The 16,077-nt window shown below is 40.6% G+C and overlaps 1 protein-coding gene across 1 annotated transcript; it reads left to right on the top strand.

Moving 5' to 3' along the window:
* Positions 1-1,748: 1,748 nt before the first annotated feature.
* lpcat2 (lysophosphatidylcholine acyltransferase 2) lies at positions 1,749-10,850 on the top strand. Its single transcript, XM_058629059.1, has 14 exons — positions 1,749-2,069; positions 2,382-2,524; positions 4,725-4,942; positions 5,668-5,780; positions 5,931-5,991; positions 6,127-6,185; positions 6,838-6,872; positions 7,046-7,100; positions 7,405-7,487; positions 7,785-7,910; positions 8,007-8,160; positions 8,831-8,929; positions 9,466-9,607; positions 9,703-10,850. Exons 1-14 carry the CDS (start codon positions 1,956-1,958, stop codon positions 9,879-9,881), a joined length of 1,581 nt encoding a protein of 526 aa, XP_058485042.1. The 5' UTR covers positions 1,749-1,955; the 3' UTR covers positions 9,882-10,850.
* The last annotated feature ends 5,227 nt before the right edge of the window (positions 10,851-16,077 follow it).

Raw genomic sequence — 16,077 nt, 5'->3', positions numbered from 1 at the left:
TTTAAAACATTTACTAGTTATATCTGTGTGCATGAAACCCTTCCACACAGACTGCAACTGTTACACATTACAAATTTGAATTTATGAGATGTGTTTACTCCATAAATTCAGATATGTGAATACAATCTGCAAAACACATATAAGATGATGTACACTTTCAGGCTCATGATCATCACTTCCAATGTTCAAAAATGAGGTGATCGTTACATTTCTTTAAAAAATGCATTTGCAAAATCACATTTCTCACTACCTTTTAAGAACGTAGTATTAAATGTCTCCGGATATAAACTCTTGTATGTCATTCTAAAATGTTGCAAAGTATGAATATTATGTAGCATTTGAATGAAAATACAAAATATACTTAAGCACTTTTCCATTCCTGTTTAGCAGTATCTCTGTGTACAGAGGGGCCTCTCATGAGTCATGGCTTCCTTTGTGGAGCATGATCATGTGAGTTTTTGTATGAAACTGCTCCATCTTGTGGGCTTTGATGAGAACTTGAGAACTTGTATTTGAAAATGTTCATGTTTATTTAAAAACAGTGAATGATATCCAGAATAAGGACATGTGCAGGTCATTTATTCTGCATGGATTATACGGTTTCTGTCAATTGTGCACTTTATAGCGTCGCTGACAGGTCACCATTTTGCATTTTGACATCTCAAAAGTTCACAAGGAGGATACAAGGAGGATTGTACACATGTATAGAAATGTGCTGACAAGTTAAACGACAGTAAACACACCAAACCTGCCTAAAGGCCAAAGCTATAGGCAGTATAGGTGCCAGATGAACTGTTTTTTAAAACAATCAGCCAATTTAATAGTTTAATACATTTAGGTCAAAACAAGATGTTGGATGTAAAACAGCACATCAAAATGATAAGAAAGTGAATTGGCTGGTCTAAGTAGTTCGGAAACTGCTGATGTGTTAGGATTTTCACACACATCTGTTGGATTTACAGGCAATGGTCAGAAAAGGAGAACCAATTCTCAGGGTGAAAGATCAGAGAATGGCCAGGCTGTGTTGGCATCTAGAGACAACAGTAACTAACAAGTCCAGCTCTGAATGCACAACATGTAGAATTTTGAAGCATGTGGGACAATGTGGGACACCCACTCCCAATGCTGATAGATTATTTAACTTAAAACATAAACACACTGGTGATTCATAAAAGCTATGGGTTATAAATATAGAACCAGTCCAGGGAAGTTTCTTTTTTTTTTCTTCTTTTTTTTAAATTTTTTTTTATTATATCTTCTTTTATTATATCTTCTTTTTTAAAGAAGAAGAAAACAAATTCCCCACCCTTTAGATAATTTACAAGTATAACAACATATAATAAATAATTAAGTATCTGTAACTATGGTTGCAGCCATAAGACATTGTAGTTTAAAGTATTAGAGATTAAATGATGAGATTAAAGTCAGAATTCTGACTTTAATCTCAGAATTTTGACATGACATGGGGGGGCCTTTGATTTGTGGCCATAAAATACAAATGTGTGGCCACAAAATAGGTACAATGAAATTAATAATATTAATATGATTCTCTTGAATTACCTGGAGAGCTCCTTAGAATTCTGACTAGATTCTCATTCATGCTGTTTTATTTATTATTATTTTTTTCCAAAAAAAAATGACATGTGGCCCTAATACTCTTCCATAGACTGATTATTTTGACTAGGCCACTAAAAATCTATGCCCGGCCCTGTTGACCTGGGCTACAACCACGTTGGGGGCGGAGCTTCCCTTGTCCCGTAAACTGCTCCGCTCCTGTTGCTGTGTGTTGTTCGTTCATGGCGTTCGCTTTTCGCCTCTGTTTGGCACATGTGTGTGTGTGTGTGGAGAAGTGAGTGAGCAGCGGCGGCTGCTCGGCCTCTGTTGAGGAAGTGAGATGATAACATCAGACCGTTGAGACTGCAGCGTCTGTCCGTGTCGCCGCTGCGTGGACTGCGATGCCTCCTCCACAGCGAGTGTTCGCTCTGCCGAGGCAGCAATCTCTGCTCCTGCCTGCGGTCATCAACCCGTTTGTGCAGGACACGAAGCTTCCCAGAGCTGCCATCATCAAAGTGAGTATGCTGCTACTGAGCTGTAAACAATCTGTGCACCACCACTACGTATCTGACATGCAGTATTAGATTCACCGACCAGACCAGGGCCTGTAATCTTCTCCAAACCAGCCCCTGCCCCATGGCAATCGGCTTTGAATGCCTTGTTATGTAACTGTTTTGTTGTGGGTTTTCCACAATGCTGCATTGTGTATATACTGCTCAGTGTTTTGTCAGAAGCCTGAGGTGGAATTGACTCTGACAGCACACTTCCCTTTTATGGTACATGTCTGCTCTAATGTATAGTGAATGTATGTGATCCTCTCCATTCAGTGTGTCCTACTGGGAATCTTCCTGGTGCCCATTCGCAGCATCCTGCTGTCGCTGGTTCTCATGGTGACATGGCCGGTGGCTGTCATAACAACCTTCAGGCATCCTCTGAAAGGCACCGTGGAGCCAATGACAGGCTGGAGACGGTAACTAGGAAGCGAATACAGTCTCACGCGGAGTGGACCAGGCCTCGGGGACACCTGGTCCTAGAGTGACATCAAAACACTGTGGCTATCAGACACCCTTTTTAATCAAGTAGAGAACATGTGTACAACAGAACATTGCAGAATGGTTTCTGTGAAATTTAGCACTGACATACTCTGGTTACACCACTGTAATCTTCTAAGAATGGGAAAGGAAGTGACATTTAAAAGCACTTCCTTATTCTCTGATAACATATCATGGTCAGTTTGTGACTTAATATAATACATTTCTTACACAACGCAATTTGACTAATTTGAGCCCCAATATAATCTAATCTACAGGTTTTCAGTCCTGGTCGTGGGGACTCACTGCCCCTGCATGTTTTAAATGCTTCCCTGCTCCAACACACCTGATTCTAAATGGTCAGCTAATCAGCAGGCTAACGACCCAGTTATTTGAATCAGGTGTGTTGGAGCAGGGAGCCACTCCCCCAAAGACATAATCTCCTTGGTGAAGGACTTTAAACGTCCCACAAAGTATGGACCCCTCACTCTTGTCAATGTGTTGCAAGTTTTGTGTTCATTTCATGTTGTGTTGTTTTCGTGATACACGCACACTTCCCCCACTCTCGAGCATCAGAAACATAGAAACAATGTTGGCTGTCACGTTCACCGTTTTTGCACAAAGAAATCAGCTAAAGATTAAGAAAAAAAAAAACCAGTGAGTTCCACTGTTTCGAAGCAGAATCAGTGCTCTCATAATCCGAAACAGTGAAACACAGCAAAGGCAGCCTTTTCTCCAAATAACAGGTCCTGTTGTAACTTGTGCAGAATGTGCAGCTGCATGAACTCCTGCTCAATAATGCCTCTCTAGATTTTTCCCTCATCAGAAAGAGAGGAGTGAAAAGTGATTTACCCCTTTTATATACCAACAATGAATTATTATTATTAGCCATGTTAAGTAATAATTTAGGCAGTAGAAGCTTAATAGACAATGAGCATTCTTTTAAAGTACTATTTATGCATTGTCATATTAATTGTATATGGTTGTGTGGGACTGCAGTATTTCACCTCTGAAACAGGGTGTAGTGTTTATAATTTACAAGCATTTCTTATGCTGTGAGACCACACGTGCTGATGTCATCAAGGACAAGCATGGTGTTCTTATGTTGTCGTTTTGTGAATAACGAAAACAAAAGCACAAATACAAATTCAAATGGCAACATTTCTGTTATAACACTAGAGCTGAGATCATGTGGCCTTGGAGTTAAAAGCTTGTGGCTGCTTTGGGGCTTCCCACTTAGTCCTAGCTGAGAATTGTCATCAAGCAACAGTAAAGATGGACTGTGGGTTGTGGTTTTGACCCAACAATTCAGTAATACATTTAGATAAGCAGCCCCAAAGGTCATGAACTAAGGGACACTCCCACATCACATGTTTCTTAGGGTTGGGCTCAAGCATGGTGTAGAGTCCAGCTTTGTGGGCGGGTTCAATAAGTCAAAATAGTAGTTTAGATGAAACTACACCGTAATATAGACATGTATTTTATTAGTTATTAGAGTTATTTGACAGAAAATTAAAATTGTCCTATTTTTTATTTGTTTTGTTTTTTTAAATCTTGAAATGCAATTATGCAAGTCGTCCTTTTTGAGTTACTGTATGTTTGAAGCTACTCTCAGTTCACAAGGTGACTGTAGTAAATAATATTTAGTATAGGTGGACGTCTCGGTTGCTCTGAACTTACTGCGTATTTAAACAGGCAATATCTAATTCATACAGTGTGTATATTTTAATCCTTGCTGTTGTGTAAAACCCTTTCTACTCTCAAAACTGCTTCACATACTTAAGAGCTTTAAAAACGCAGTGGATTGTTAAATCCAGATTAAGTTTTTTTCACAGTGCATCACTTTATCACAGCTTGGTGCCTCATAACGTGACTTCTCTGGATTATGAGGAAGTGACTGGTGGAGGTAAAATCAAGTTTAGTGTTGCAGAGAAGTACAACATGATGCAACTCTTCCTGTGAGGAAATCAGCCATTTGAAGTACACCCGACATGTTTTGACTCATCAAGTTGATTATGACTGTGGAAAAATGTCTTTATCAGAAGTATTTCTTTCTATTTACTGCATTTAACTTTGAGAAATCACAATCTCCATGTATCCTCATGAACGTGACCATCTAACGTTGCTGTCCATCCCCAGGTTCATGAGTCGGAGGATAATGGCTGCCTTAGGGAGGGCCTACTATTTCTGCATGGGCTTCAGAGTGGTGGTCAAGGGCAAGCAGGTCAGCAGCAGCGAGGCCCCCATCCTGGCTGTGGCCCCACACTCCACCTTTTTCGATGGGATCGTGTGCATTGTTGCAGGCCTGCCCTCCACTGTGTCCCGCGTGGAGAACCTGGCGACACCCATCTTTGGCAGTGAGTCATCTTTTAATTTGCTTTGCTGGAGGTTGATTTAATTGTGTCTGTGAGTAGATACTGTAACATCTTTCTTATTTGCAGTGGGATTGTAATGCGATCAATCCCGCGGTACGAATGTCTCCGTACTATGTTGCCTAGCGTGAAGACATTCGTCCTTCATTGAGATTTCATCAGTTATCATTTTGACGAGAGTATAAAATCTGCTAGCTAAACCATGCAACTGAAGGGCCAGTGTGTAAGAATTAGTGACATCTAATGGTCAGGCATTGAATGAATGAGTGAGCTGATGAGATGGACTAATGCAGGAACCGGAGGCGAAGGCGGAGTTCTGAACACAGGAGCGAAGTTAGTTAATGAGCAGAGTTTAAAAAAGCAAAAAACTAAACACTAGAGTACGTAGATATCTTCAAGAGAGCCGTGACGTTTGTAACAATCTGGCGACGAGTGACTGGAGGACCAGGATATTAGTAGAGGTGCTTGATGATTGGATTGGGAGCAGGTATGCATGCAGAGATGAATGCAGGAAAGGAAGGAGGAGACGCAGGCGGGGATGAAGGCGGGGCATGAGAGATACGTTTATTATTAATAGTTTATTAAGTCCTCCTGTTACATGCTACACACTGGACCACTAACCATGACCTGTAAGTGTTATGATACGAAAAATCTAAGTCCAAGTCTGGTAATTGCGATAATGTACCTTGTTTGTTTTGTGCTGCATTTAGGGTTCGTGCGCTGCCTCCAACCAGTGCTGGTTTCCAGAAAAGACCCTGACTCGCGGAAGAACACGATTCAGGAGATTGACAGCAGAGCCAAGTCAGGAGGTCGCTGGCCTCAGGTCAGTTACAATGCAGCAAAAACAAATATGTACATATAAACTCTATATACACCTTGGAAACCAAAGAGCTGGTATTACTGAGCAGTTTTCTTGGACAGAACTTATGCAGTATCTGACTTGAACATTTCCTGCTGATGCTGTGTCCCTCAGGTTTTGATATTTCCAGAGGGAACATGTACGAATCGCTCGTGTCTCATCACTTTCAAACAAGGTAACATAGAAAATTCAAGTTTAATGTCATGTAATGTAAATATAGTCTCTTGCAACAAGGTGTTGTGAAGAGGAGCAGAAGGATGACAGGCATATGAAAACATATTAAATGTGTGTGTTACCACCTCACCTTTAGGTGCCTTTATCCCAGGAGTCCCTGTGCAGCCTGTGATTATGAGGTATCCCAACAACCTGGTGAGTGATAAGTACATTTCACCTCAGATTTTGGACCGATGATGAGACTGATTTTATGGCCTCTCAGCTTAGAGAGTTGGATATTTTGGAGTTGACGGATAGTAGGAAGGGTTTTACACTTGACATGCTAACAACTAGCCACATGCAAAACTGGAAACCGCCTAATAATAGGGACATCCTAACGTGCTTAATGTAGAAAAACAAATTTCTCATGGACATCTCTAGTGATGCCCACTTTCACTTCTCCAAAGATCAAAACAGAAACCTCAATATTATGGACGATGTCTGTGTTAAGCTTTTTCCTATACAGGGACAAGGACAGTAATCACGATTTAATGGCTACAACCATAACTGTAACATGTGCATGGAAACAAACCGACTACTTAGTTTTCATAGGAGATAAATACTGTTTGGAAGCAGACACAGACGACCTATGCATGCTGTTAGAATACATATAGTACACGCTAATCGGTGATTCCTTTTCATCTAAGCAGAATTGACAGTGGAATACTTTCCTTCACAGAGTGAGACCGATGATAACACTAGGAGCTGAATTGTATCGCACACCTATCAGCTTAAGCGTAGCTATATTATCTTCCTTCTGTTAATATTTTGTGACGCTTTATGTTTTGTTCTCCGTTTTTCCCTCAAGGACACAGTCACTTGGACTTGGCAGGGTTTCAGCGCGTAAGTAAGCGCTTCTACAAGTGCACATCTTCAGCTTTCTCGTGTTTCACTTGTACATTGTACGTTTGGAGAAGGAGGTGTCTACCCTAAAACCCTATTAAAACACAGTAACAGTGTAGCCCTGCTCTACAGTGAAACAATACGTGTCACTGACTTGCTTGTATTACATGCAGGTCGACTCTGCTGCTTCTAACACTGTGCCAGCTGTACACCACAGTGGAGATAGAGGTAACAGGCATTCTCATTTCCTTATATAATAAACGGCAGTACCTGTTTTCTCTTAAACATTAACAGTCATAATAAAAAAGTCTATGTATTATGTGTAGTTTGATGTGCCTTACAGTTGTTTTACACACCAGCTTGTTGTTTTTTTAAATTACTATGGGTTTACTGGTAGTATCTGTGTCACTGTCCATAGTTTGAAAATAATTTATAGGAAGTTATTTCCTTGCAAATGTTTAGGAGTTTGCTTTTTGCTCACTCTTCACTGTGACCTTGTTGTTTTTTTTTTTTTTTTTAAATCCCTTTCTAGTTCCTGCCTCCACATATACCCACAGAGGAGGAGAAGAAAAGCCCACCTCTGTTTGCCAGCAGAGTCCGAGAAACAATGGCACAGTGAGTACACAATCCCTTGACTGAGCATGGAGTAGAACAAAGTGTAACCGGAAAGCAAACATGTATAGTGTCGGGTTATACAAATGATACATATAATGTTAAACTCACAGAGTGTATGTGTGCGTTGATAAGAGTATGAATAGTGTTGAGAGTATGCTGTTAAATATTTAGGTTAAAGGAAATAAATCTGTCTGGTTTTGGCTTTTGTATTACTTTACCATTGTGCTACTTCCTCTCCCGCTTTGTTCAACTCTTTACAAGTACGTGAGCAGAGAATGTGTATCCGTGTGTCTCCAGTGCTTTGAGGGTTCCAGTAACAGACCACACATATGAAGACTGCCGCCTGATGATCTCTGCGGGAGAGTTGACACTGCCCATGGAGGCCGGCCTGGTTGAGTTCACCAAAATTAGCCGCAAACTCCAGTAAGATCATGTCACCTAAGACAGTCAGGGAAGCTTCAAACTGACAAGTAAATGTTGTTCACTGTGACAAACACCCTCCTTGTGCTGCTCACCCAGTCTGAAGTGGGACAATTTGAGAAAAGAGCTGGACGGCTTTGCTGCCATGGCCAGCTCCTGTAAAGGCGGACGGATCACTATTGAGGAGTTTGCCAAATTCCTGAAGCTGCCCGTCAGCCCAGCCCTCGACGAGCTGTTTGCACTGTTTGACAGGGTGAGACACATGTTCTGTATATACAATATTCTTTTCCTCATGACTTTGTTGAATACCAATATACTGTAAATGACCAATTACATATCAAAGTTTGTTTTTGTTAAACCACAGCCTGGGTGTGAGCATTAGGAGCACACGATACATTTAAAAAAAAAAAAAAAAGATTGACAACATAATGTCTTTGTATAAGTCACATTCCTGCTTATCATGTGAAACAGGGAGGGCATCATGCTGTGTGTTCAGAATTTATACAGCCTGGAGAAGGAAACTGTGATCAAAGCAGTTTGGCTTCAGTCCCTGGTATGTCTGTGTGAGCGGGAAGGAGGTGGAAGCACCCGTGTCTTAGCATTTTTCCACTAACGGAGAATTGTTTTTTGAAAACCTAACGTTATTTTGATTGATACATAAACCAGCCATTTCCAAGGGGATAAAGGTTTTTCCATAAATGAGTCACCTCCTTTTTATTTGTGTTATTTCAAACGCATAAACCTTAAGATAAGGTTGGAAAGAAGTGAATCTTAAGTCATGTATTTATTTGTCTTATCCATGACCATTCTGACCCATTCTCTGGGACGGACTCTCACGCAACTCACAGTAATGATTCATCAATTTATGTGAAACTTGACAACTGAAGAGGTTTTGTTGGTGTCACTGTCGCCCTCCCGTCAAGAATGGAGACGGCACTATAGACTTCAGGGAGTACGTGATCGGCGTGACCATCCTGTGTCGACCAGCCAACACTGAAGATGTGCTTCGAATGGCTTTCAAGGTAGAACACAAACAATTTCAGTCTGTTACAGTGAAACTACAGCATTATTTGTGAATATTCAATGAGACCGAGACATGGAAGTGTATCAAGTCATTTTCTCATCACAGTATCAGAAATTATTCATATTCTTCACAACGATGTTGCTTAATTGTGTATTTTAGTGCTCGCACATCGTGCTGTAACTGGAACCATTGATAAATGGCTGTGTACTGAATACATTATTATGTTAACTTTGTTTGCTTAATTTAAAAACTCTACCTTATTATAGAATTGAACTGGATTCTCATTTGAGGCTGTACGTAAACAGACAGTATTATGTAACATGTTCTCCATGGGCGTTTTGTTAGTGCACATTTTCCTGAAAACCCTGGTATTTATTTATGGATGTGACTAAAAAGTTCCTCTTTTGACTTTTCGGTGATGAAAAAGCAAAAAGTAATTCCCCTTTTTTTTTATTTTACTTTTTCTTAACACTGTCCATGTTTTTGTTTTCCCTGACTAACCATATCTCTTGGTATCTCTCCTCGACCACGCAGCTTTTTGACACAGATGAGGATGAGAAGATCACCCACGAGGAGTTTACCGCTCTGCTGCGCTCCGCTCTGGGTGTTACCGACATAAACATGGCCAAGCTTTTTAAGGAGATAGATGCCGACAGCTCTGGTTTCATCACATTTAGTGAGTAGACACCAAAGGTCCAGTGCCAGTCTCCATTATATTCTGTTTCTGTCGTGTTTCCAATAGCATGTAACTTTTCCTCTGTGATTCTTCAGGTGAATTTCAAGCCTTTGCTGTGAATCACCCAGAGTATGCCAAGCTCTTCACTACCTATCTGGAGCTGCAGAGATATCAAGCCATTCAGGAAGTAACCCCAGGCGATCTGGAACTGACTGGTCAGACGTCTTCAGGGGGAAAACAGGAGGAAAGCACCTCTGACAAGAAAGATGACTAAGTGATTGTTTTGATTGCACTGAAAGACAGCAACTCACTTCTAACACGATTAAGTCCTTTGCTACAGCAGAACCATATTCCATGTGCTCAACATCTACTTTCAATTTTAGTGCCTTATAGAGATGTTAAATGTCTCATGTCTAGATGGTACTGTTTTGGCCATTTGTTTACACGAGTGTTGTGCATTGTGCGTCCACTGGAAAAAAAAAAAAGTGGTTTTAGTCGACTTACCATTGCAGTCTTAAAGAGTTTTAATGTGAATAACAGTGTTTTATAATATTTCAACACCAGGTTTTACCAGATCATCATGGCTTAAACTGCCTCTGCATGTTTGTGACTTGTGACACACACAGGTCTGTTGTCTTACCTTAACCTCGTATGGACTTAGATGAAATTAGCCTTGTTAACCCCCCGTTCTCGGTGTTTGTCGTCTTCTGTAAACAAGTGGAGAAAAAAAGTGCCAACACAAATTTAAATTTCAGCAAAGAGTCCTTCCGCTTCTGTGTTGCTGTATATTTCGTGAACAGTAGACTTTATTAATATCTACACAACATGTAGATGTTATGTATTTGTGCTACGTCTACCAAGAGCATACGTGCTGTGTATTTCACATTTATCCAGCGCTCAGGGACACAGACCTTGTAAGGGGGGCTGTATAATTAGCCAGAGGTTTGCTTTGCATGTGTTTCTATTTGCATCTCCACAGAAGATTGTTTTGCTGAGGCAGCAGAGCGTCCACACAGCTTTAAGTTTATTAAAGCTAATCAAACATTGAAAATGAGGGCAATTTGTGAGCAAAAAGGCAACAGTGCTGTTTCACAACAGCGTATTCCAGCGGGGTATGCTTATAGATTATCTCGCACTACTGTTATTTATGTAGCAGTGGGGATTGCAATTATGTGATTCTTTCTCTTTTTTGTTAACTCTGCCAAGTTTGCTTTTTTAAAATAAAACAAGAAAGCAATTTTAACTATTTCCTGACTTGTGTTTTTGAAATTCAAATTAATGTTGTAATGACCCGCACCGACTTGATACTTATACCATACAGTGCAGCAATGAATCAGTTACCTCTGTACTGCTGTTTCATAAAACCACCACCAGGTGCCAGCAGTTACCCATTACAGTTCTTGACAAATACAAGCTTAACTATTACAGTTATGCTTGTATTTGTTACCTTTTGCGGGATGAAAACTCACCTTGTCGAGGCCAATAGCTCTCATGCAAAGCAAAAACTCGTCCATATTTGGCATTTCCTTATTTCTGAGGAAGGTTAAGTCTAAGATTGGAATTATGTCAGACTAAGGTCATGGCATTAAATGGTTAAATTCCAAATTAATGGAAGTCCTTAAAAGGATAGATGTGCAAACCTTTTGTGTGTGTGTGTGTGATGTCCAGGTGTGATTTTGAGTTTTAAACCTGGTCCAAATACTTTTGCTTGACCTCCCTTGACCTTGCCCGTAAATTGAGGCTGTTAAATCTGGACAGTGTCTTGCTCAGTGTGTGGCTTGTATTGATAACACTTGTAGGAAACCACTGATGTGTGTGCAAATGTGGCATGTAATTCATAGCAACACAGAAGGATTGAACTATGAATGATGGTTCTGTTCCGTTTTAGTGTCTCAGCGAGGTGTGACATGCCCATTACCAGATGTACCAGAAACTGAGGCAGCTAACTGTGACATAACATAATGGCCTCCACTGAGTTTAACTGTTTTCCTGATGTAATAATGTATATAAACACTTTTAACTGATTGTTTATTGTACAGAAATGATGATACCTGTTATCATTCTTGTGATTTAATAGTGAGTCTTTAACCTTCATTGCAAACATACTCATCGATGTGAATGTCATTTTTCATATTATTAAATGGAATTCAATTTCATTAAAAAAATTGTGGTATTATTATTTCCCAGTGTTTCTATCTTCCAACATGGAATTATCATGAATCCATTATCCACTGCTGTCAGAAAAGTAGTTCATCTGTAAGGAGGCTATAATGCTAATGCAAACCTAATATATGCTGTCCTAAATACAGTTGACATGATTGTGCGCACACGTGAAAATGCGCCGGAGAGGTGGTAGGAATGACGGATGGAGAGCGGATCACTTAATTAAAAGCTCACTTTTGGACAAAGCTGTGATTACCAGCTGTTTGGTTTCCACCTTCCACTTGTTTTAACCTTTTCAAGCGCACGGAGCCTCATTTCATTTTAATCAAAATTGATGAGATGGCATGGAATCAATTAATTTGCACTGTTGCCACGCTTACTTACAGCGTGATACCTCCCCTAACCCGCACACAGCTCCCACTCTCTTCTTTGGTCCCACACCCTCCCATCCTGCCTCTTCCCTCCTGCATGGCTGTTTTATATTGCTGTATCCATTTCAGCCTTGCCTGGGGACTGATCTTGTCCCAGCATATTGTCAGAGATATGTGATGTTAATTTGATTTGTTCTCCATAGGACCTGAATGAGTGAGCAGCCTTGGGTCTGTGGACCCAAGCTGGACACAGGCCTTGTTTGGATGAGGGTCTCGCTGTGCCAGGCTGGAAGCAAAGTTCAGACCCGACAGAACTCGCTGTTAAACTGATAAGACACTTCCATGTGCCTAAACTGAACCAGGTTTCCCAGCTTTTTTCCAGGCAAAATAAGGAGGAGTTCCACTCCTCAAATCCCAGCACTTCCTTGTCGATACATTAGTTAAATTCATATTTACAAAAGTAAGTAAGTGGTGATTGGCCTTTTTTTTTTCACTGTACTGTAAAAATGTTATGGGCCTCTTAATTAGACCTTCCTGTATAACAACAGGATACCCGGGAGTTTCTATACACTCCTGTGACCCCCTTCCTTTGTCCTGCAGGAGGAACATGTATGGAGAGCTTCGCACGGGCAGCGCAGCGTGTGACATTGTGTTAGAGTAGTGAGTGCTAGATGTTCATAGCTGTATCACTTACCTAATTGGAATATTTAAGATAGCTTGCACATCATTTCGTAGACGTTTTCCTTTTAAATCATGACCACACCATTGAGACACGACGGAAGGACATAGACCTATAGCTTTGTCTCCTCCCACAGATATGAATCTGTTTAAGTCATCTCCATGAATTTATGCTTGAGGTGTTACCTCTGCAGACACCAATGTGGATTTTTTACACGCTGTGTTGTGCGTCATGCGCTCATAAACACACCCAAACATCACACACCACCTTTGACTGCTGCACGATCAAGACTGACAAGTTGTCTCCCACAGCTCTTCAGGGAGTTCCTCCGAACCTCATTGTTCCGTTTCCTTATCGCACCAGATGACACCTTGTTGATTCTCTCCCCTCTATTATTCTCTCAGGAAAGTGATTGTTCCTCATTTCCCATGTTCTGATTATAGGAACAGTAAAGGTCCTGGTGAGGACAAAGTGTTGGGAGCCACATGAAACGGCAGTGGTCTACCAGCGCTATCTGCACCGGTAATCCTCTGCCCAGCTTTGTTTTCTTTCTTAGAATGAAGGGTGTTTTGCATATGTGTATGGTTTTTTTTCCAGATGGCTTTTGGATGAAGGGCAACAACGTTTCCTGTATAATATTTGATGGGTCAGTGTGAGGTTGTGGAAAAGACATTATTTTTTCTCTCACTTGTCAGCGTGATTGTCCAAATAAGGTGGGGGAGCTTTTACGGATTACAGACAGACATCGGCAAATATCGCCAGCCACAGTTTCTCCTTTCAATTTGGGGCAAAATGGAAAAATCCAGAAATTTGGAAGTGTCTCACAAAGTAGAAGTAAGTTTAGTCCAAATCTGATATTTCGTCTTAATCTTACAGCAGGACTTGACATAAATCACAGCCTTTTTTTTTTTCACGCACTCACAGCTTAAAACAGCAATCATGCCTGTCCTTAAACTGTCATGCCTCCTCTTTTGTGCCCCCTAATTACTACCCACCATTCAAACTCAATTAGTATGCACCCCCATTGTGTCCTTCATGTACCACTCACTTGGGGATTGGAGAGGTGTGGCCTACCGAGTGCTAAAACTTTGATATATAGATGAAGGCGAATGTCAGCAAACCCTGTTATTATCGTAAGCGTTTTGAGGACAATAGCACCACATTCCCACATTGTTTGCTTTGGAGTGTGGGCTCGGTTCTGGTCAAAGCGCAAGGTGTGTCGATGCGTAAAAGCTGACTTAATTGCTCTGCACCTTTTGTCGGTGTTCACACGCCACACTTCCCCAATGTGCCCAATGTTGGCTGCAGAGAAAGTGCCGATGCCTCTGGAACTGGACATCTTTTTTTTTTGCACTCTGCTGTTTCTCCTCACAGCGTGCATATAAGCAACAAGACTTAACATTGCGGAGGTACTTAAATCTTTGCACATACAAGTAAAGCCCAGAGAGAATCTTAATGGCACTCTGCCTTTCATTAGGCCCAGAGAGATTTAAACCAGAGTGTTTAGAATGAGGTGCAGAACAAAACAAACCCCACTCCTTGTTAAGACCAGGACTTGATTGCCCTGTTGTAATGACCTGGTGCTCTAAGTGCAAGGAATGGCAAAACAAGATATGCACTTGTTTTTTTTACTGGTGAGGGACGAATGTTCCTTGATGCAGGAATGTTTAACTCCCCAAACGATAGAATCCTGGCACGTATAAAAGCATTATAAATCATGTGGTGAATGTATGAGATCTGTTTGACCCGTAAAGCTGTTACGATGTCGTTTTCAAGACTCTAATTGTGAGGTTTGGATGGGTGAAAGGTCAAAATGCAGGATGTGCCTTTATAAAGTGTGTCTGTGTGTGTGTGTGTGTGTCTTTATTATGCTGTGAGGACCAGTTTGGTTTCATACCATCGTTGTGAGGACATTTTGACCCTGTGAGAACATCTTGGCTGGTCCTCAAACTAATCATTTGACCATGTAAAACCTTTCAAGTAGTGACCTAAATCAAAAGTATAAACCCAATTATGTGCATAATATGTCCTGTTTAAAGGGATTTTGATGGTTACGACTTCATTTTCAGGTTAGTTAGGGTGTGCGTGTGTGTGTGAAATGTGTAATAGGTTAATATACAGTAGTCGCCGAGCATCTTTGTGCACACTTTTAGAGAAGAAGATGGAAAGGACCACAGTCTATGCTGCGACCCCAACCAAATGCTGAGGTGAAATCCAGAGGGTTGCACTGTGACTGTGGAGAGTCTATATGTCTTGCTCGATTAGCTTCTCAACCCAGTGTCGACATGGTGGAGCCAAAACCTTCAAAGAGAGTGAGAGGTGAGGTCTCTGGAACTGTTCACAGTCAGAAAAGTGGATCCAGAACAATCTGAAGTAAAAGGTGAAAGATGATCTCCTTTTGCCTCAAGGACTGTGACAGTTATGAGTTCAGTCCCTTTCTGTTACTGTCCATTCTTGATACGTAAACTGAATTTCAAACTAAGCTATAGTTTCCTTCTTACTTCATATGCTCTGTACACTACCACTGCCTTAAAATTCAAAGAAGCCAATGTGCAACATCATTATGCAATGTTTTTTTTGTTTTAAATCACTATGGTGAAAACACTTTTGGGAAAAAAAAAAAGGTTAATTCTTGGGTAGAAAGGTAACCTGAGATCTATTCAAATGTACCTGATAATACAAAACAGTACAAAAGGAAATAACTAAATGATCACAAATAATCAGTAATAATACACTATCCATCTTTCTTACTTGATCCTTTACCAGCACTGCAGTTATTCAATCTTTACAAACAAAATCCCCGAAACCAGCCCTATTAGGGTTTTATAAAAACAAGCAGTGGAGAGCAAAGAGGACATTCATTGACTTTAATGGGATGAACTGATCAACCATATCTAATAGAAATCATTGCCCTTGGCAAATGCTGGTGTAGAATTGAATTACACATGGAACACAATGCTTTTACTGCTTCTTAGAAAACTGTAATTCAATCTGTTTGGAACAGAGAAGAAACAGATAAAGTCCAAATTAAAACATTTAAAAAAAAAAGCCCCACAAAGTTTTGTTGGAGCCCATGTGAAATTCAAACACACACGTGAAGATAAAGGTAAACAGATCTGTTGCAAAACACTAAACCCTGCAGGATCCATCTGAGACAGAGAAGCACGCTCTGTCCTTTTGCCCTGCTCTTAAAATGGAAAACTATCTCCTTTAAATAAACAAACAAACCCAAAGGCTTAGAAAGTGTTTTTTCTATG

Source organism: Solea solea, chromosome 5 (assembly GCF_958295425.1).
Source record: "Solea solea chromosome 5, fSolSol10.1, whole genome shotgun sequence".
Classification (NCBI taxonomy): domain Eukaryota; kingdom Metazoa; phylum Chordata; class Actinopteri; order Pleuronectiformes; family Soleidae; genus Solea; species Solea solea.
This window is presented reverse-complemented; position numbering and strand designations above follow the sequence as displayed.

Bases quoted from the DNA above. Each gene is read 5' to 3' on its own strand.
- lpcat2 (XM_058629059.1), top strand. From the start codon at position 1,956: ATGCCTCCTCCACAGCGAGTGTTCGCTCTGCCGAGGCAGCAATCTCTG. The intron at 5,781-5,930 runs GTCAGTTACAAT...TGTGTCCCTCAG, and splicing joins CAGGAGGTCGCTGGCCTCAG to GTTTTGATATTTCCAGAGGG. The intron at 6,186-6,837 runs GTGAGTGATAAG...TTTTCCCTCAAG, and splicing joins TGAGGTATCCCAACAACCTG to GACACAGTCACTTGGACTTG.